This window comes from Chelonoidis abingdonii, chromosome 3 (genome assembly GCF_003597395.2).
Source record: "Chelonoidis abingdonii isolate Lonesome George chromosome 3, CheloAbing_2.0, whole genome shotgun sequence".
Classification (NCBI taxonomy): domain Eukaryota; kingdom Metazoa; phylum Chordata; order Testudines; family Testudinidae; genus Chelonoidis; species Chelonoidis abingdonii.
In genome coordinates, this window is record NC_133771.1 from 107947492 (window position 1) to 107968384 (window position 20893).

A 20893-nucleotide genomic window follows, 5' to 3' on the forward strand; every position below is an offset into this window, starting at 1 on the left:
GTGACCCCTTTCACATAACAAGCCTCTAAGTGCGACCTTCCTTATAAATTAAAAACACTTTTTATATATTTAACACCATTATAAATGCTGGAGGCAAAGCAGGGTTTGGGGTGGAGGCTGACAGTTGACCCTCCATGTAGTAACCTCGTGACCCCCTGAGGGGTCCCAGCCCCCGGTTTCAGAACCTTTTGAGCTAGATAGTTCACAGGATTATTAGTGGGCTACAGAGCTTTCCATCTCTACCTGCTGCACTGAATTCAGTCCACCTGTGGAGTGAGTAAGAATTATAACCATCAGTAACATGCTGTTGGGCATTAATCCCCTTCCACTTGAAATGTCTAGGTCACCAAAAAAAATCGAACCCTCACACACACAAGGGACAGTCTAATCAACATTTTTAGCAGAGGGACAAAAAATGTTTAGAGGTTGAACTATCTTGTCATTTCTTTAGGGCAGGGACTGCATGTCTTCCTTTGATTGTGTGTAATGCTTAATGCAGTGGGACTCCTGATTTAGACTAGGGACCTCTGAGTGCTACTGTAATATTAATAGCAAGTTTGAAGACCATCAGTGGGATGCTGTGAAGAAGCTTGTGCTACTGATACCCCTGCTATGCCTGTTCTATGGATCATTGGTTGATTTCTTTCTCCAGGGCTATCAGTCCAACATCTTTCACAAATGCTAGATTCACTTTAGAACTCAATGTAAAAACAAGCGTGTTTGGGGTGTGTGTGAGGGGGTGGCTGGTTGGGGGCGTTATGCCATAGCCATTCACAGAAAAGCAAGCTTTCCTGTTTGAAAAAATAAGCAAAAATAAAAAGATGAAAATGACTAAATTTTTGTTGTTAATGGGGTCTGTTTGTAATGTTGTGTTGCCCCTGTTAATTGATCTTGATGACTGTTATCTGCCCTTGCCTTCTGCCTGAGTTGCACAATTCCCATTTTGATCTATTATCTGGTCACAGAGGCTGGGCTTCAGCGCACCCTCTGCTTTATAGCACTGGCCTTTGATATGAAATACAATAAGATGCCATGTAATTAATGTTCTGAAGCAGTGTTGTAATGTGGCTTAATATGGCTGTGAATAGATGTGTTGGTGTGCAGCCGCCCTCATATGAGAGAGCTGGCTGGGCTCTAATTTACTGGTAGAGCAGACGGTTGCCTAGAGCAGCAATACTTTATGATTATAATTCTGCTCTCTCTCTCCAGTCTTACACTGGTCTAATGCCATTGATTTTAGTGAAGCCATTCCTGATTTAAATCAGTGTGAGGGCAGAATTGGGCCCAGTGCTCCATCTGATACCCTGGTAGGGACCAGCTTCCGCTATGAAATGTCCTAAGTTCATTTAAGGGCACATAAATAGATACATACATTGTTCTTTCCCTGTTTTGCTTGGATATTTTGGCTCTTTCTGGTACATTTGACTGCAAATAATTTCCAAGTGAGATCCAGAACTGATAGTGTGACTCTGGTGACTTTTGAGTGGGGGAGCCTGCCTAAATCACTGCCACATTCTTCCCATAGTAGTCCTTTAAAATTAATAGCACATGCAGAGGAAAAACTAAACCCTTTGACGTCACTCTTGAAATGAGGAAACATAAACAGAAAAGGCTCCACTCCAGTGAGCTGACAGTGCTGAAGCCGATTGGTCTGCTTTTCCTTGCTTGTGGCAGTTGACAGCACCTCCCAGCCGTGCACGGCCTTCTGCTTGCTAACACAGTCAGACTGCAGCAAGCTCAGCTCTATCCCAGCACTTGCCTGGGAGAAAAGTGCACTCTCTAGTAGAGAGTTGCTGATCCTTTTGGCTTCTTGGGTTTGTTTGGGTTTTTTCCCCCACCTTTAGTTGCTGTCGTTACTTAATTATATCCCTAATCCTGGATGCAGTTGCTGGATTCTGCAGTACAAGTCTTCATGAACAAGCTGCACCGCTTAGAGATTTCACGGCATTCAAAGGTCACAGAACTGCCACTATGGTTAAATGTCTTGTTTAATGGTTGAGGTATGTACAGCAAATCTAAGAGGCAGCATGATCTTTTTTCAAGGAGGAACTAAAATTGCAGAGTGGGGGAGGGAGATAATACTTTTATTTAGAGAAAATTATTCTTTTTATTAGTGATTGTTACTACAGCAACCAGCTTTTGAATTTCCTCGCTTTTTCTTCAAACCAGCAGGGCATTTTAACTTGTGTTAATTTAACCCTTTGAGGGCAAAAGAAAATGAAAGAGGTTCTGTCATTGTGGCACTTTATGACCCCATTGAGGAAAGTGAGATTGCTTTTCCTATATGCTGTCCTCTATCCTATATTTCAGTGGCATGAGCAAGATCTTGCAGTTGATTCACTTTAGTTGGATGAGGGGGCTGAAAAGGAGGACTCAGTCCGTCCCTTGAGGGTGTTTTTGAGTTGGCTTGAGACGAGAGGAGAGAGAGGGGGGACTGGGGACAAATAATTGGAGCAGTGAAGTATGTATTCTTTGGGAGTACGTTCCACTTCATTGTATTACTACATGCTTAGGATGCTTTACTTGCTCTGGGTTTAAAAGTCACAAGTCGAAACGAAGCTCCTGCTTTAACTTGTATGCAGAAATGGGGGCAGAGGAAATTGCTTGTGTTCTGTCATCGCCACTTTTCAGATTGCTGTTGCCAGCTAGCTAGAGAAGTGGAAATTTAATTAGATACTGAACTAATGCAACCTGATGGCTATTTAATGACTTATAGGTTCAATTAATCTTTGGGCAGCCTGTGGTCAAACATGAATGACTATTGCAGCATTACAGTGAACGGTATGTGCTGCAGGAAATGAGAGCAACAGCTAACATAAAACTAACATTGTTTTCAGGAGTGTGATTCTAGCATGCAAGAGGAGGAGCCACTTAACCAAGGAGCTCTTGTGTGTTTAAAAAAAACCCTGTCCAAACAGCCAATCTCTGTTGCCAATTAAATTAAAATGCAGAGTAAATGTATATTCTCTTGTCAGGTTATTGGTAGTAATCTTCAGGTTTTCTCAAGTTATGGAGTGGAAGATCATATAAGCCCCTTTGACAATGTCACTGTGTATACAAAAGCTTTTCCTTAATTTCACAAAAAGTACATCTTTTACAGTCAGGTCATATAACCAGAAACATCAGCTGAGGACTAGTAGCTCACATAGTGCACTTCAGAGGGCTAAGAAAAAAATGTACTGTGCTAGTCTCAAATGCACCAGCTTAAAGACTGCAAAAATATTAGCTCTGAAATGCAGAGGATGTGCTATGTGCTGTGAATGGACAATTGCTATTCTGCAGTGCCTAGTGGAAAACAAGGACTTTGTGTATTGCAAATGCATAACTGCAGCTCCTCCATTTCCTTTGCTGTATCTTCACTGATGGCTGCAGGAACAAAGAAGGCTGTCATTAATAAACTCTTCAATGCCACATCTCTTTTGAGATGCTGAAGCATCCTTTTTTCCGTATCGACCAGCCACCAAAAGTCAAGTGTTACTAGATGAACTGTTACTCTTCCACCACCCCAAAGACTTTTACATGAAAATGTCAGCTAGTTTCAGAAAGCCAAAGCACTGTTTCTCCAGGCTAATACTGGGGGAGAGGGAGGCTAGCAAAATGTAAAATGTGTACTATAGAATTAAATTGGTAGAGAGAGAGTGAGTGGAAGGGGAGAGTCTGAGAATTCTATAAAAAATAGAAAAGTCTCACCTTTCTAAACTACATGAAGAACACTGGGTCTCCAGGAAGTCATACGCAATTCATCAGTTTGTAATAATTTTATAAATATGGTAAATTACTTGCTGCTTTTTATAAGACTCTTCTTAATTGTAGTTTATGAAGAAGTGTTAACAACCACAGCATTTTGTGGCACTGTACACGCAGTAGGGCTAATGAAAAAGCAGGTAAAGTGCATGTCACACAAACAGATGACAGTCTGTCACTGAACCTTGTCAATCAAGGCCTAGTTTGGTTAAAGTGCTTCCTCTGAGCATTCTGAATATAGCAGCAAAAACAAGATGAAGACTCAAAGCTAAACTTTTGCGTGACCTATAAAGCTGGCTGCCACGTGCACGCAGTTGCCCCAGTGAACAAGTCCCAAGAAGGGAGTGAACTCTAAAAAGTTTTAAGTCACAGGAAAGGCAATTAATTATTGAGGTTGATTGAATAGGTTGGGCCAGATTAGCACTGCTGTGACTACAGTGATTTCAGTAGAGTTGGGGCTGAGTACACCAGTACTGAATTTGATCCAATGTGTCAAAGATCAGTGCTACAATGTGAAATTTTGAATCCAGTAAACCTGGCATATAAAATATACTGCATGATGGCAGCTGCTTCCTCCGCTAACACCCCCTAAACTTAAGATGCCTTTCCCTTGTGAAGCACAACCCTTGATTTGCCCTTACCATAGCTTTGGCTAGGTTATTGGAGCAGACTGACTTTCCAGTATCTTCATCTCCTTTATGAAATATAAAGGAGACATTTAACAGTGTGTGGTTCCCTTTCCCCACCCCTAGGTTCATCTACTAATGTTTAAAAAATACTGTAAGAATAAACAGTCTGAAAATTGATCTTTCCTGATATTTGAGTACAGTTATACTGTCATTTTGACTCTAACTTGGAAAACTCTCCCTGGACTCATAATTTCCTAAACAGCTAGAACTGTAGAACAGATGTACCAGATATTAACCACATCATTACTGTCAATGGGTCAAAACCTGAGACCTGCTTATAAGACGAATAAGGTTGCCTTGTAAGCAGGCTATGCACCTGGCCAGTAGATCCTGAGCATGATTGTGCTCAGGGAAAAATGAGGGCTTGATGATGAGCCACTTGGGGTTGATAGGCAGGGATCTCATGTAAATGAGGCCTCTGAGTAACTCGCTGTGTATCCTGGTTCCTCTTTCTTCCCTTCTTGTTTCATGGAAGTTTCTGCAGCCCTCCATATGATTGCCATCTGAGATGAGGGAGTTGGGGTCCTTAATATGGTTTAGATCAAAATGAGTTATTTTATGTGGGCATAATAAGATCTTTCTTTCCAATCCCTGGGAGGCCGGGGGGGTGGGAAGAGAATCACGGTACCTCACACCCCAAGGCCAAGAGGGCTCTACCATAGTAGACTATGGTCAGGCCAGCCAGCTCTCTGCTAGAGAACAGAATAGTAACCAAGCTGAGCCTGATCCTACCTATCACACCAGGAGACATACCAGAAATCTTTAGGTTCATAAAGGGCAATGATATGAAACAAGGCTCATCTGTCTAGTGCTAAAGCTTTTGTTTTCCCTTTTTAATTCAGAGGTGACAAAGAATTTGATATGAAATATTTTAACCTATCAAAGGAGTGGCAGTTCTCTAAGCATGCAAAAAGTGGGTTCCAAAATACTGTGTGTGGAGTTTTACTCTGCAAACTGTGCTTATAGGCTATCACTGCATTCTCCAGATTGGTGTCATAGGATCATAGAACCGTGTGATTCTGAAGGGACCATAAGCATCATTTAGTTTAATACCCTGCCAAGATGCAGGATTCCTTGTGTCTAAATGCTATCCAGTCTCCTTTTGAAAACATCCAGTGAAGGAGCTTTCATGACCTCCCTAAGCAGTTTGTACTCCTATGAGGGGATAAATGTTGAGCATTATGCTCAAGGAATTAGATGAATTTGGTTCAGGGGTTGAATTTGGTCCACTCTGTTGAAAATATGTCTGTTAGCATAATAAGACTTAGCTCAAATAACATGACTTTATTTGATAATTAATAGTGTAGAATCATCATGAGGACAAGCAACATGTTACAGATTTATCAACCCTAAGCGAGCTTAAAGCGTCAGCATTTTGTAAAATTGCTTCTTAGCTTTGGTAATTTTATTCAGCTGTTTCAAAGAAAACTAAATTGGTAATTTAGATACTGAGCAGGGACATGGTGCCTTTTATCCATAAATATTTCAAAGTGTTTCATGAAGTTGAGTAAGCATTTTACCCCCCCCCCACACTTTATACATGGTAGAACTGAGAAACTGAGGCTCAGATTTTCGAAAGTGGCCTCAAACTTTTAGTGCCTGGCTGTTTGTATGGTTTTTTTTCTGTGCCTAACTTGAGATACTTTGTATCTAAGCATCTAAGGGTAGACAGCCAAAAACTGAGGCACCAAAAACTAGAGGCCATTTTTATTAGTTTGGCACTGACTATTTTGCCACTTGTTCCACAGTGCATCAGTGGGAGATTAAAAAATAACTCAGGTCTCCTGACACAGTGCCCTAATTTATTATATGCTATTTATGAACTTCTGATTCTATCTGAGTCATAAAGGAGACCAGTTTCCTTTGAACTGTTTTGTTCGGATGTCCTCTGTCATGCTGTAAATTGTTCGGAACGTTGTTCAGTTTTTTGTCTTACGCTTTGTATTCCAGTAGCTCCCAAAAGCCTAAATCAAAAACTTATTAAACTCCCCAAACCTATATTTTGTCCGTCTCTTTCATGAAGTTGGGATTCAGCAGGTGGATTGCTGGGATTGAGTTCAGGGCTTGCAAGTGAGCAGCTGTTCTGTATCTTGAATGACTTATAGCTCATATACTGACATTGTGAAGTAAACACACAGAGCCAAATACAGACCTAGTGTAAGGGAGTGAATTCCACTGTAGTCAGGCTCATGTTGCAAAATGTTAGCTTGAAAAACCAGTGACAGTCCTCAAAACCCAGTGACCAAAAGATCTGGTGATGCTATTTCATGTAATATGTAACATGAGAGATGCTGTCCTTAGACACTGAGGTTGAGAAATCCCCTTTGAACAGAATATTTTTTCTCAGGATATGAATAATCTCTTCATGTCATGTTTTATTACACAGTCTTGAACTGATTATAATAAACTCATCAAAGGAGTCAGCGCTCTAAGTCAGGTCTTATTCCATCCTTTCTTCCAGTGGGAGTTTTGCCTGAGTAAGGATTGATGAGAATGCAGTGCTTAGCTTGTTTACGTACAAAACAGGAGTGCACTTAGCACTACTGCAATATGGCATTCTGAGCAGATAGGCTTGCAGGTGGGTGACATCCACTCAGATTAGACAACCAGGTGGCCTGGGCAGATAAAGTGGATGTTCTCTCCTAATTAAGGGGGTACTGGGGGCTCTGTTGCTTGCACAGAGGTAAGTAAATTCACATTTCATGTACAGAAGAATTTTCTATTTCTTATCTGGCAAAAACTAGCAGATTATTTTCCCTTTGAGTAGGCTGTTATGCTAGGAATAGGAAACCAATATTTAAAAGGAGAGAGCTAAGGTGCTATTGTCTATTAGTAGATTTATATTAGTCACAAAAACATTCCTGGATACATAATATCCAAAATAACTGATTAATTGCAGTTAACTCACGCAATTAACTCAAAATTAATCATGATTAATCACGATTAAACAATAGAATACCAATTGAAATTTATTAAGTATCAGGGGGTAGCCGTGTTAGTCTGGATCTGTAAAAAGCAACAAAGAGTCCTGTGGCACCTTATAGACTAACAGATGTATTGGAGCATAAGTTTGACGAAGTGGGTATTCACCCATGAAAGCTTATGCTCCAATACATCTGTTAGTCTATAAGGTGTCACAGGACCCTTTGCTGAAATTTATTAAATATTTTTGGATTTTTTCTACATTTTCATATATATTATTCTGTGTTGTAATTGAAATAAAAGTGTGTATTTTTATTACAAATATTTGCACTGTAAAAATAAGAGAGATAGTATTTTTCAATTTGCCTCATACAAGTACTGGAGTGCAAGCTTTGTCATGAAAGTGTAATTTACCTATGTAAATTTCTTTTTTGTTACATAACTGCACTCAAACAAAATAGTGTAAAATTTCAGAGCCTACAAGTCCATTCATCCTACTTCTTGTTCAGCCAATCGCTAAGACAAATAAGTTTGTTTATATTTACGGGAGATAATGCTGCCCACTTCTTTTTTACAAAGTCACCAGAAAATGAGAACAGGCGTTCACATGGGACTTTTGTAGCCAGTATTGCAAGGTATTTACATACCAGATCTGCTAAACATTCATATGCCCCTTCATGCTTTGGCCACCATTCCAGAAGACATGCTTCCATGCGGATGACGCTCATTAAAAAAATAATGTAAATTAAATTTGTGACTGAACTCCTTGGGGGAGAATTGTATGTCGCCTGCTCTGTTTTACCTGCATTCTGCCATATATTTCATGTTATAGCAGTCTCAGATGATGACTCAGTACATCATTCATTTTAAGAACACTTTCACTGCAGATCTGACAAAACTCAAAGAAGGTGCCTATGTGAGATTTCTAAAGATAGCTAAAGCACTTGCCCCAAGGTTTAAGAATTTGAAGTGCCTTCCAAAATCTGAGAGGGACAGGGTGTGGAACATGCTTTCAGAAGTCTTAAAAGAACAATACTCCGATGGAGAAACTACATAACCTGAACCATCAAAAAAAAAAATCAACCTTCTGCTGGTGGCATCTGACTCAGATTATGAAAATGAACATGCATTGGTCCACACTGCTTTGGATCATTATTGAGCAGAACCTGTCATCATGGATGCATGTCCTCTGGAATGGTGGATGAAGCATGAAGGGACAGATGAATCTTGTGGCTTATAAATATCTTGTGATGTTGGCTGCAACAGTGCCATGCTAACACCTGTTCTCATTTTCAGGTGACACTGTAAATGAGAAGTAGACAGCATTATCTCCTGCAAATGTAAACAAACTTGTTTGTCTGTGCAATTGGCTGAACAAGAAGTAGGACAGAGTGGACTTGCAGGGTCTAAAGTTTTACACTGTTTCATTTTTGAATGCGGTTATTTTTTGTACATAATTCTACATTTCTAGGGGTTCAACTTTCATGATAAGAGCTTGCACTACAGTACTTGTATTGGGTGAATTGAAAAATACTATTTTGTTTTTTACAGTGCAAATATTTGAAATAAAAGTGAGCACTGTACACTTTGTATTCTGTGTTATAATTGAAATCAATGTTTGAAAATGTAGAAAACATCTGAATATATTTAAATAAATGGTATTCTATTATTGATTAACAGTGTGATTAATTGCAATTTTTAATCGCTTGACAGCCCTATTAATAACCAATTAATCAAACATCACTCTGATGTCCGTTAACCATCTTAGGTGAGACCAAGCAGATAGTCTCCAGTAAAACACCATGGGTCAAAGCCAGTCCTTGAAGTCTCCATAGTGTTCCTCCTCTTGGAAGCATAAACACACTTTGAAGGAGGAGCCTCCCGTAGGGCATCTGTTAAGCATTTATACATCTGTTCAAGTTCTTGCCACTGCTCAGGGCTGAGTCCATGATTCCACACCCCCTAGATTTCAGGGAGGAGGTATTGCTGATAGCCATTGCCTTCCTAAGGGGGGAGTGTAAGGCAGATTCCCTCTGGCTGAACAGCCAGCATCCTGGAGTACCTCATAGGAATGTACTCCTGTAACAGTATAATAAAGATACCCTGGCTTTGGCTACAGGACAGTTTGGAGACAACACTGGACTGCTGTATAATTACCATTGTTCCCTCTACCCCATCCCCAGGAATCACTCCCTTTTCTAAAAGAGGGGAGCCCTACTCTAGTATTTACTTTCTTCATGCCACACGCCCCTGTACAGGGGTTATTGAAATTTTAGGGTTTTCATTTTTTTTAAATTTCAAATAAGAGATGGCAAGGGCTCATTAGTCTCTGAGGGCCCAACCCATTGAAAGAGGGATGGGATCCGAGAAGGTTGTTTGTGTGATGCTGTTGGAAGCATATTTGCATATAAATAATAATTGGAGATAGATATATCTCCTAGAACTGGAAGGGACCTCAAAAGGTCATCAAGTCCAGCCCTCTGCCTTCACTAGCAAGACCAAGTACTGATTTTTGCCCCATCCCTAAGTGAAGCCCTCCAGGACTGAACTCACATTGCTGGGTTTAGCAGGCCAATGCTCAAACCACTGAGCTATCCCTTCCATACACTGTGGTCCCCTGCAGAGGGTTTAGGTCTCCTGACTTTATGACAGAGCTAGATCCCAGGGAACAGGGTCCCCTTCCCATTTTCCACAGAGGAAGAGCGTCTGGATCTAGCAAAGAATCAGGAAGGAGCCACAGGTGACTCTGTATCTAGCACCCTGGCCCCTGCCATTGAATCAGCACCATCTGATTGGCTGTTTTATGTTTTTCTTTTAATCTCCATAGTGCAAAGCACTCTTGCACTCCACTCTAAATCTATGAGATGGCCTGGAATGAAAGCATATTAAGTATGGGAGCAGCTCTCAGAGATGGGGGACTCTAAGGCAGGAGAACGAGAAAGGGATGCATAACATCACCTTGGAGAGCAGAGACAGCACAAAGCATAAGTAGACTAAACAATTGTTGGGGTCCTGAGCAACTCAAGAGGGCTCATTATTTGCTTATTATTCTAAGAACTTGCCAGTTTTAGTGCTGAGGGGAACAAAAATATTCCTGCATAGGGCCCCCAATGAGCCAACACTGGCTCTCTTGAAGAGGGCCTACGTCTGCTCTGTGTTCCATGAGTCACCTGGCATGCTCTTGGGTTTGTGATAACTGGTAAATAGGTGTTGAAAAGAGTCTCTCATGTCCCATCCTGCTTCGTACCATGGCTCAAGCCTTGATTCATTGATAGGCACTTCTGTTTCACTCATTGCTATAATATCTGAGTTTCTATTAATAATAGTGGTCACAGAACCTCTACCATACATTTAAATAATTTGATAACTTCTAGTTCTTGCTATATCAGATGTCTATATGAAAGCCAATAAAACTTCCCCTCAAACAGTGACTGGAGTTGATTGAATAAGATGAGAGAGCTGGCAAGGCTTCAGCCAAAGAGAAGAGGAGAGCTATGGTGAGGGAGCATTGTTTACCCAAGCCATGGAGGGGGAGCTGTGATTAAATTTTTTCTCATCCCTCATTATCTTCCTTTAAGTAATCACAATGCTTTTAAAATGGTTATTTAAAACTGGATTAGACAAAGTAGATAAACGTATACTGTAGTTGTGTACTGAATGAGGGAGCGATTCTATGACTTAATGTCTTTTTCCATTGCTGAATTCTAAGATTCCATGATTTTAAAAAAAAAATTCTAACTGTCCATTATAAATGCATGGAAAGATGAAACTGATATGTATTTCTTTCCAAATATTTTCCTCATGTGCACAGTTGGTTTGTTACTATAGAGCTGCTGACTTGTTTTGTAAAGAACAGAATTGAAGCATTTAAAAGAATAATTAAACATTAAGAATCACATTGGTCCAGATTCTCCGAAGGTGTAAATGCGTATGGTTCTATGACACTTTTGGATGCAACCCAGATCAGTAAGGGGTTGTCACAACCTGCCCTGCAACTCTGGGTACCTTGAATGCTCTGCTGCTGTGACTCAGCTGTGACACAAACAGCCCGCTGACGAGCATGCAGGTCACGTGCTGACTTCTACTGTCAGCTACTTTTACAGAGTGATCCTAATACCCTCCACTCCCAAATTTTCCTCAGACTGTCTCCCTGCAGTGCCCAGGCCTCTCAGTGAGCACTTACAGAAGTCACTAAGTTTGTTGCTCCTTTAAAGAGACATTACATTGCACTCATTAATAGAACTAGGGGTTGAAAAACACTCTTATTTCAATCCGTGCAGTGACTGGTTTATAATGAAAGTAAAAACAGTTTATTTAACAAAAGGACATATGAGTAAGTGATACCAAGTATAAGGAATAAAGATAGAAAAGGTTACAAGCAAACAAAAGTAAAAATAAACTTCTAAGACTAAAACTTCGTTTCAGACAGTTACAACCTTTGCCTGAGCAGATTTCTCATCTAAACAGTTTCCAGAGACTTCCTCCCCCTTGGTTGAAGGCTCCAGCGTTCTGTGATTTTTAAGAACTCTGGCCCCTTTAATCCTCCAAGTCATGGCAACCATCATGGCTTTCTGTTTCTGCTCCTGCTTATCTCCCCCAATGTTCCCTGACCCTGTTACAAGTGGCAGGCAGGCTTCCTGGCGGTGCATTCTTCATCCCCTGAGAAAATTGTTTCGTGGTCATCTTGACCCACTTGCTCTCCTGGTGGCTTTGTTTATGTTGCATGTAAATGTGCTTTTCTTTGTCTTTGGTCACAACTTGTCTAATTTACGTCAGAGGTTCAAGCAGATGGAACCTCATTCCTTTGACTGGCCCAGGCCAGCTTAGGCTCTGCTTGCCAAATACATTTTAGCAACACAATTCTAGCACATTTTAGCAACACAATTCTAGCACATATCTAAACTCTTTGCGCACAACCCGTACATTCACCATGAAATGATTTTTGGAACCAGTGTGTACAATACCTTATATGACACCTTTCAGGGTAGTGAGTCCTGACAAGAGTTACTGACCCAGAGTAGTGAACCACCAATGGACTTCTGTGCCACAGGCTCCACTGAAGTTAATAGAACTGTGTCAGTTTCGTAAGTGGAGGATTTGGCTCACTGACTTTACAAACCACTCCTCCTCCTCGCTAGCTAGCTAGATCAAATTTTGGGCTCACTAACTTTAACAAGAAGAACAAGGAGTACTTGTGGCACCTTAGAGATCAACAACTTTATTTGAGCATAAGCTTTTGTGGGCTAAAACCCGCTTCATTGGATGCATGCACTGGAAAATACAGTAGGAAGATATATATACACAGAGGCCATGAAAAACTGGGTGTTGCCGTACCAACTGCTGATAATAGCCCACCTTAACTAATTACCCTCATTATAGTCTGTATGGCTATGTCAGTTTCATACAGTATTTTCAACATCTTTATCAGTGTTGCTGTACCATCTGGCTTCTTGATGGTTCCACGGAATCTGTGACACACTCCTCACTCTTTAAACATCCCCTTCACTCCCCTGCAAATAAAGTGGTTGTCGCCAGAATATGTTGTTTCCTATGGTATTTATTGTGAAGCTGTGATTTTCAGCAGTATAGCCCCAGATGTGCTAGCTTCTGCAAAAACGTTCTATGCACTGTGCTTTGAAAAGCTAATGGATGAAAGGAAAATGGTCACCTTGTTTAGGCCCTGTAATAAATGAAAGGGAGGGGGAGCCCCCGTTTATGAACACCCAGCCAGCCAGTTAGCTGGAAAATCCCCCTTGGTGTCTGTTCTCAGCTTGGCTATCCCCTTCCCCCGCTTCATTTATTACAGCCCAAAAATGTTCTGGACCCTAAAGGAGAATCCTGTTCATATAATATGACTACAGCATTCTATCTCAGATACCTACCTTCTTTAATGGAAAGATACAGGAAATCCAGTGCATCAGACAATTACACATAAAGGTGTGACATAGTGTATACATATAGTACATTATGTGTCAATTGTATATTGCTCAGGATTTACCCTATAGTTTAGGCATTTCCTAACTTTTAACTGATTGACTTGGCAGCCTTCATGTTCTCTCAACATTTTCTTGGATGTAACATATAACATGTACGCACATAGAGACATGGTACATTATTGCATGTTGCATTTGCTTTATTGTACGTCTTTTTAAAGAAGGTCTATTTTGATGTTTTAACAGGTTAACAGTTGTCAGTCTAAACCCTTAAAAGGCGTGATACTAATCTATTAACTGATGTTAGGGCAATCGGCCAGATTTTGCTATCATTTACACTAGTGTAATCTAGAGTAAGTCCACGGAAGATTTTAAATCAAGTTATTTTGGATTTTTATTGATGTGATTCACAAGAGAATCTGGCCCATTGTATAGCTTAGCTCAATCTTTTTTTTTGTTTTTAAACTTTCAGGGACAGATTTTTTTTTAAAAAGCTCAGCAGCACCTTACAGCTCCCTGTATGCACCTGAATTTGTGACCAGGCTTTCAAAAGAGAGAAACTGTAGTGTGGGCACTTGTACGGAGAGACTGATTTTCAAAACAGCTCAGCCCCCAACAGATCTCATTGTGCTCATGGGAGCTGCGGGATGCAGAACACTTTTGACAATCTGGCCACTTCATCTGTGTGCCTAAAGAGGGAGCTGAGCTCTTTTGAAAATCTGGCCCCAGTTGTGAATGCTGAAAATCTGGCCTTGAAAGTTTTATCTGAGAATTTGAAAATTGAGTATAGATCTTTGCTTCTGCAGTGCCTGAACTGGAGGATTATGTAGGTTTCACTGGTTCCTTATGCCACTTTATGCTGTGGTTTAGAAGCGAGCTCACAACTCCTCTCTTACATTGAACAGTACTTTGTAGTTTCTTGAAAATATAAATAAAGCTCGAAGTTTTATTTTTAAGAACTTACAGTTTTACAATGGATTTCTTTTTTTACGCATAGCTATTCCTTTTGAGAAATTCTGACTCTAGCTTGCTTTTACCAGCATGTTTCTTTGAGTTCAGATTTCTTTGCAGTGGTTGCAGTTTTGTCATCTCTGAGGGAAACCACTGTTTTAAAAAAGGCTTTACCACCAACCAAAGGTGGACTCTTTCTCCTCCCACCCTTTCCCCCAAAGCCTAGCCTTTACAGGCTTGTTCACACCAGGAAATAGGTGGGATAGGGGAGCTCTTCCTTTTTCAAAGCATGATAGCATATTTTTAAATTCTAGCACCGATGGGGCAAATTGTAGTTTTAACACATCAGCTGGTCCAGGTGAGCTCTAGTGAGGAACCTATAATTCGTCGTGACCAGTTAGTGTGTTAAAACTACAACTTGCCTTATCTATACTGGGATTTTAAAATATACTATCACTTGTTAGCTAACATATTTTTTAAAAAAATCTTGTCTCCTAATAATAATAGTAATATTAGTAATAGTTAGCAAAGCTATCCAATTTCCTAACACAGTGGAGCATAAATGATCAATTTAGTATCACTCCTCCGTGAGCATTATGATTATTTTGTGATACATGATGAAAATAATTCACAAGAAAACAAGCCAACTCAAAATAACAACTTCTTGTACTTCTAACATATAAGAAACAGCTAGAAGAGAAACCAGTGAAAAACCCCAAATTTCTCCCTCACTATTCTGTAATTGTCATCTCTTGATAGTGCTTTGACAATTGACTCTCTTCATCTCAGACTCTGTGGGAAACCTTCACAAGTGTTTGAGCTACTAAAATCTTACAGATATCTTTTAAATGATTGTATTTAAACATGAATTTCTCCTTTCTGACTCTACCTTCCCCCCACCTACCTTTTTTTTTTTTTTTCTGGCTAGAACACTTGTCTAAAAATTACCTTTTCACCGCACTGATTTATAGCTTTTGGCATGGGAGCTAATGCTGTTTCTCATAGCAGTAGACAGAAAATTAGTTGCAATGTGATGTTAACAACTTTCTTCATTACCTAAATTGTTTTACACCTTTATTAAGTTCAATACAAGCAGGTCTAATGCCTTTGAACAAAACATGCAGCTCTTGTTTGTGTTGCAAACATACCAAGTGGCAGTTAATTTCAAAAACACCATTATGATCAAGGCTCTGTGGCAAACTGGACCTGACTTCTGTGAAGAAGTTTCTGATTCCATGTTACTCTGATAGAGCAGACTGAAAATTCTGTGACAGCTTCATTGACATTTTTTAAATGGAGGCTCTTAATAAATCAAATGTGACTGTCGCAATCAGCACAGTCTCTCTTGTGGTGTTTGTTTTGACATTAAAATCAATATATTTTATGCTGTCCCTCTGCCCCCCGTGGGCCCCAGATTTTTATACTGACAACAAGTCATTGAACTGTTGACATTGATGAAGGAAGCTAGCACTTTTGGTAGCTGGGCAGGAGATAGTTTGGGTTTTTGACAACAGGGGAGTTATGGGAAACAGTTTGGGAATGTGGCAGAATCCCATTCACTGGTTGTTTCTGCTAAAATCATCAACAGTGATATAGTTAACAATATTGCCATTTAAAATGTCTCCATTAGGTTTCAGAGTAAACAACTCAGTGAGTGTGCAAGTGGCTTGTTAGAATGGAGCTCTTCTTCCTTCCTTTTTCTGCTTCTTCCTCATAAATTCCTCCCAGTTACCCATTAGCCCCTCTGGATTAGAAACTGGAGTTTTATCCTATTAGAAAGTTAGTAATTTAAAATGGGCACAACATTTATTTCTCGCCCAGAAAGATATATAAAGTCATAGCTCTTTAATAGTGTGACTTTAAAGTATGATTAAGGAATTATAGGAAATTTTTGGAACTTTTTAAAATGCAAGCTATATTTCCTTTCTCTCAGAATCCTGGGCAGTGGAAATCATTGTTCTAAGGGAGTCTGGCTTCAAAGGTGGAGGGATATGAAAAAGATGTTTAGAATTTAAAAATAAGAACACTTTCCAAAACAGTCTATAAGGTGCCACAGGATTCTCTACTAACAGATGTTTTGGAGCGTGAGCTTTCGTGGGTGAATACCCACTGCGTCTGACGAAGTGGGTATTCACCCACGAAAGCTCACGCTCCAAAACGTCTGTTAGTCTATAAGGTGCCACAGGAGTCTCTGCTGCTTTTACAGACCCAGACTAACATGGCTACCCCCTGATACTTTCCAAAACAGTCTTTCTGTAAAATATGTCACATGAATAGAGTTTAGGGTAGTATAATATGGTTTTTGTTGGTACTTGTGAAAGCTGGCCTGCATAATGCAGCCATTGTGACCTTTTAAAACCCTTACACACTTTTTAAAAATCCAAACCATCATAGTTTTTATCCACAATAATGTGCTTTATGTGTATATACACAATACAATATACAGTATGTATTTCTATACAAAAATTCTCTGCAGAGGAGCAGCCATCTCTGGTGTGGAACACAGCAGCTACTTAACAACATACACCACCACCACACAATTCAGATCAGGAATTGACTACTGTGTCCAGAAGACTATTTTAAAAGGTTATAAAATATCTAGTTGGTCTGAAATTCAGGTCTCAGTCAATGGGGAGGAGGTTGATTTAAAAAAAAACCAAACTTGACAGTCATTATTTTTTGGTGATAGGTGTATAGAAATAGAAATGTCTGGCTCCCACTGTTGAATTGTACTACTTCAGCTCTTACTTTTCTTCACATGATATTTTGAAGGCTTTTGGTTCTTTCAAGGATGAAGACCACCATTTTCAAAAGGGTCCACTCATTTTGGGTTCCTCTGTGTTTTGGAGCTCAATCTGAGATAATTTAGGCTTGACTTTTCAGAGTACCAGCATCTCCCACTGTTTTCCACTGGAGTTGTAGGATACTCACAATTTTTTTGAAAATCAGATCTTGAATGTATAAATGACCAACAAAGAAGAGAGGCACCCAAAATTCTTGACTTTTTTTTTAAATTGCCATAAATTTTTGTTGTTCTTTAATAGAAAACGACAAATTGTTACATTTTATATGATGACAAAATCTAGTAGCTATTTCCCACTGCACTAGGAGATAGTCTTCTGCTCAGCTTCGGACGAACTGGCAGAAACATGAAGAGGTAACCACTCTGTATGCACCATTGTTATGTACCATAAAACCGTCTGCTAAAGGCCAGGACCCTATTAATTTTTCTCAGGTTATCAGGCTCGTCTCAAATCCATGTTTTCTCTCCTCCTCTTCAGGCTGCCAGATTGTGTTCAGAGAAGCTGCTGGGCTTTTCTAACAGCTGCCAGTTTTTCATGTATTCGCTTTGTTGGTTTGTTTCCTCCTTCTCCAAATCAGAATGCCTACAGAAAATATAAGTTGGTATACTTCAAAGTTAAGCCTCAGACTTCCCAGCAGCTGTCCTAGACAGCACATGCATATATAACTCACTGCAAAAGCCAGTTGCTCTTTCGCCAGTCTGACACAGTATTAGCTGTACTGCAGGAGATTAATGATAGACACCAGTATCGATCAAAAATGTGATCAATTGACTTGCAAGGTATTTACCCTAGAAACTGACAATATGAATTCTAAAAGATGTGGGGAGAAAATGAAATTGAAGAAGAATAGACTGGAACAACATTAAAGGCCTATTTTAATGGCTAGCACATACATGAGACAATTAATTGCTGCATAATAATAATCAGCATTTTGCACTTGATGTACTCAGAGTACTTTACAAATGTATTGAATCACACTTTAGAGATGGGGAAAGAAGTACAAAATGAGTAAGTAGCTTCCCCAAGGTATCAGTGCCAGGGCTGGGATCCAGAACCACACCTCAGTCCATTGGACCAGTCTGTACCCTGAAGATGGTGAAAAATTGAGTAAAGAGTGAAGAGCTATTAAGCCTCAGGCTTCTGGAGAGAGACAGAGGGGACAGAGCCAACTCTGATGCTTTCTTTGACAAGCGTATACCAGAACTATTGACACTAAATGGGAAAGATTAACACAGTTTATGTGGCGGGCACAATGAGAAGTAAAAACCATAATGAAAGGCATTTAAAGGGAACTATACTGTAAGAATTTATGTCATCAGAGATAAAGAAAGAATTGTACTGGTAACTAGTTAGGAAAAATGGAGATGTATTCTTTAGAGGAAAGAAAATATATAATCTTCCAAACCTGGGACACTTCAACTACGCCAGTCTTCCTAATTTTTTAAAAGAGCTTTACAAGAGGCAGCTTTACTATCCTCAGACACAGTATAGGTCAGATATGAGAAGAAAGTTTGTTTGCTCTGGCATCATAAATCAGCAAGAACATTTTTGGATGGGTTTGACAACCCAATGAAAGAGTGAGAAGTGCAGGCAGAAGTAGTCTCAAAGATTTTGGGAACGAAATCAGACTCAGGCTCATCAAGTTAAACTATAAATGGGAGCGGGGGGAACTGTATTGAGTTAAGAGATCCTTTGAGGCTATTGCTCCATTGATTTCATAGCAGGGGTTGTGAGAAGGGCCGGCTCTAGGTTTTTTGCTGCCCCAAGCAAAACAAAAACAAAAACCAAACCTTCGAGAGTGCAACTGCCAAAGCAAAAAAAAACAAAAAACAATAAAAACCTCTGAAAGTGCCCGGAATGCTGCCCTTGAAATTGTGCCGTAGGCTTGGTTTGCTGGTGCGTAGGGCCAGTCCTGGTTGTGAGAGCTTTAAACTACTGTAACCTTCCTCAGGGAATTTTTTTCCACCACTCAAGGCCTTGTGCTATGGTATGTGTTGTCAGAAGCAAGGACTGAATCAAGGCCTGAACCAATATTACCTATAAAAATGATTTTACATAATATATGTATATGAGAGAGAGAGGTGATACAGAATTTGTGTCAAATTACTGAAGATCTAAACATGCTTAATTATCATGTCTCCCTCAGCAATTCAAACTATCACAAGTACATCAAACTTGTCCTCTGCTCTCTGTATTGTGCTCTCTATATTGTATCAGGTGCAATGTCTCAAGTAGCTCAATGGCCTGGGAGCAGCATATCTAAAAGACCATCTAAAACTTTCAGATTAAGACTGTGACTGATGACTTCTCTGCTTATGCACAATGAAACTCTCTACAGTAAGGGTAAAGCTCGTCTGTGCAGGAGACAGAGCTTAATCTGGGACCAGTCCCAGACTATGGCATGAACTCCCTCAGGAATTAGGGATGTTTACACACCTCACTAGCTTCTGCTGTAGGTGCAGGACGCACTTCTTCAAGTCCACTTTCTCTAATATAAACCTGTAACGAGGCAGTGTGGCTCCCCTCCTCCCCACGGAGGGTTGAGCCCCATCAATCACCCATGGGGCGGGGCCACTGAGCGGAAGTCCCGCCCCTCAGAGGGTCAAGTGCCGACCCGGAAGGATAAAAGCCAGCCCTCAGTTGGAGCCCAGCCACTGTCAGGAACAGACCTGCCAGCAGGGGCTCGTGACTGGGAAGCTGCTGAGGCCGGGGGCCGGTGCCTGGACTGGCCAGAGCTTCCCTGCGCTCGCTACGACGAGGAGCTGCCAGAGCCGCCCCGTCCCTGCTACGGCCCTGAGGAGCTCCCGGAACAAGCCTGGCCGGACTTCCCGGGGGAGCTGCCGGACCTGCTGCCCAGCCCTGACTGGGGGAACCGATGGTGCTGGACGTCCAGGAACTGACCCCACGGACCAGGTGGCACGTGAGGGGGATATCGGAAGTAGCCCGGGGGCAGCTGACTCTAGTCAGGCTGCAGATGTACCGATACCAGTGTCAGTGTGTTTCGGTCAGGATCCCCACTGACCACCTTCAGCGGTGACAGCCGCTACTAGGGCCCCAGGCTGGAATGCAGTGGAGTGGGTGGGCCTGCATTCCCCCTGCCACCCATCCCCGGGTGGCAGAATCCCCCTCTCCCCGGCCTAAGGAGGCTATTTGAGAGCTACTTGAACTGTTTGTTTGGTTTGGTGCCCCGCCCGAACCAAGGGCTGGGCCCCCTTTAACTGTGCCGCTGTTCGGTTCCGCCCACGGGGTCCGAACCGCCCGAGCTATTGACTGGAGTCCCGAGGACAGAGGCCCAAGGACAGAGGCCCTCGGACAACAGGACAAGGCCGGTGTGGCTCCCCTCCTCCCCAGGGAGGGTCAAGCCCCGACAACACCTCGTTACAAAACCCATAGGAGAGTATACATTTAAAATATCAAAAAAACAAAAACACTTCACTGCACACTCAGTGCTCCCCACCGGTGAATAAAAGAAAAAATGAACCCCACACAACAGATGTTACAGCCATGTTGTTTCGTGCGCTGTTGGAAGCATCTCAAATATCATGGCAGTGAGAGTGGTGGAAGAACACGAATAGAATAAATGGAGGCTGGTGGCAACTGAAACTGAACTGGTAAAACTGGGTCCTCAAAATGTGCCCAGAACCAGTTTAGAGCAGTGAGTGAAGACCATATTATATCTGTCTCAAATCAGTATAGGTGATGTCTACCCATAGAAGCCCCAACTACACTTCAGTGTCTGGATCATTGACATATATTCTAGTTTTGTGAATTACTGATGCAACTTTTCTTGCTACATGAAATAAAAAATCACTGTAATGATAAATACAAATAATCTATTGTGCTGTAGCAG

The 20893-nt window shown here is 41.0% G+C and overlaps 1 protein-coding gene across 1 annotated transcript in view; it reads left to right on the forward strand.

Moving 5' to 3' along the window:
• Positions 1 to 1726: 1726 nt before the first annotated feature.
• The window catches only part of PDE7B (phosphodiesterase 7B), a 289123-nt gene continuing 269956 nt past the window's right edge, over positions 1727 to 20893 (forward strand). The window contains exon 1 of the mRNA XM_032770233.2: positions 1727 to 2000. Coding sequence (XP_032626124.1) covers positions 1980 to 2000 — 21 coding nt within the window. The 5' untranslated portion in view covers positions 1727 to 1979. The remainder of the gene's footprint in view (positions 2001 to 20893) is intronic.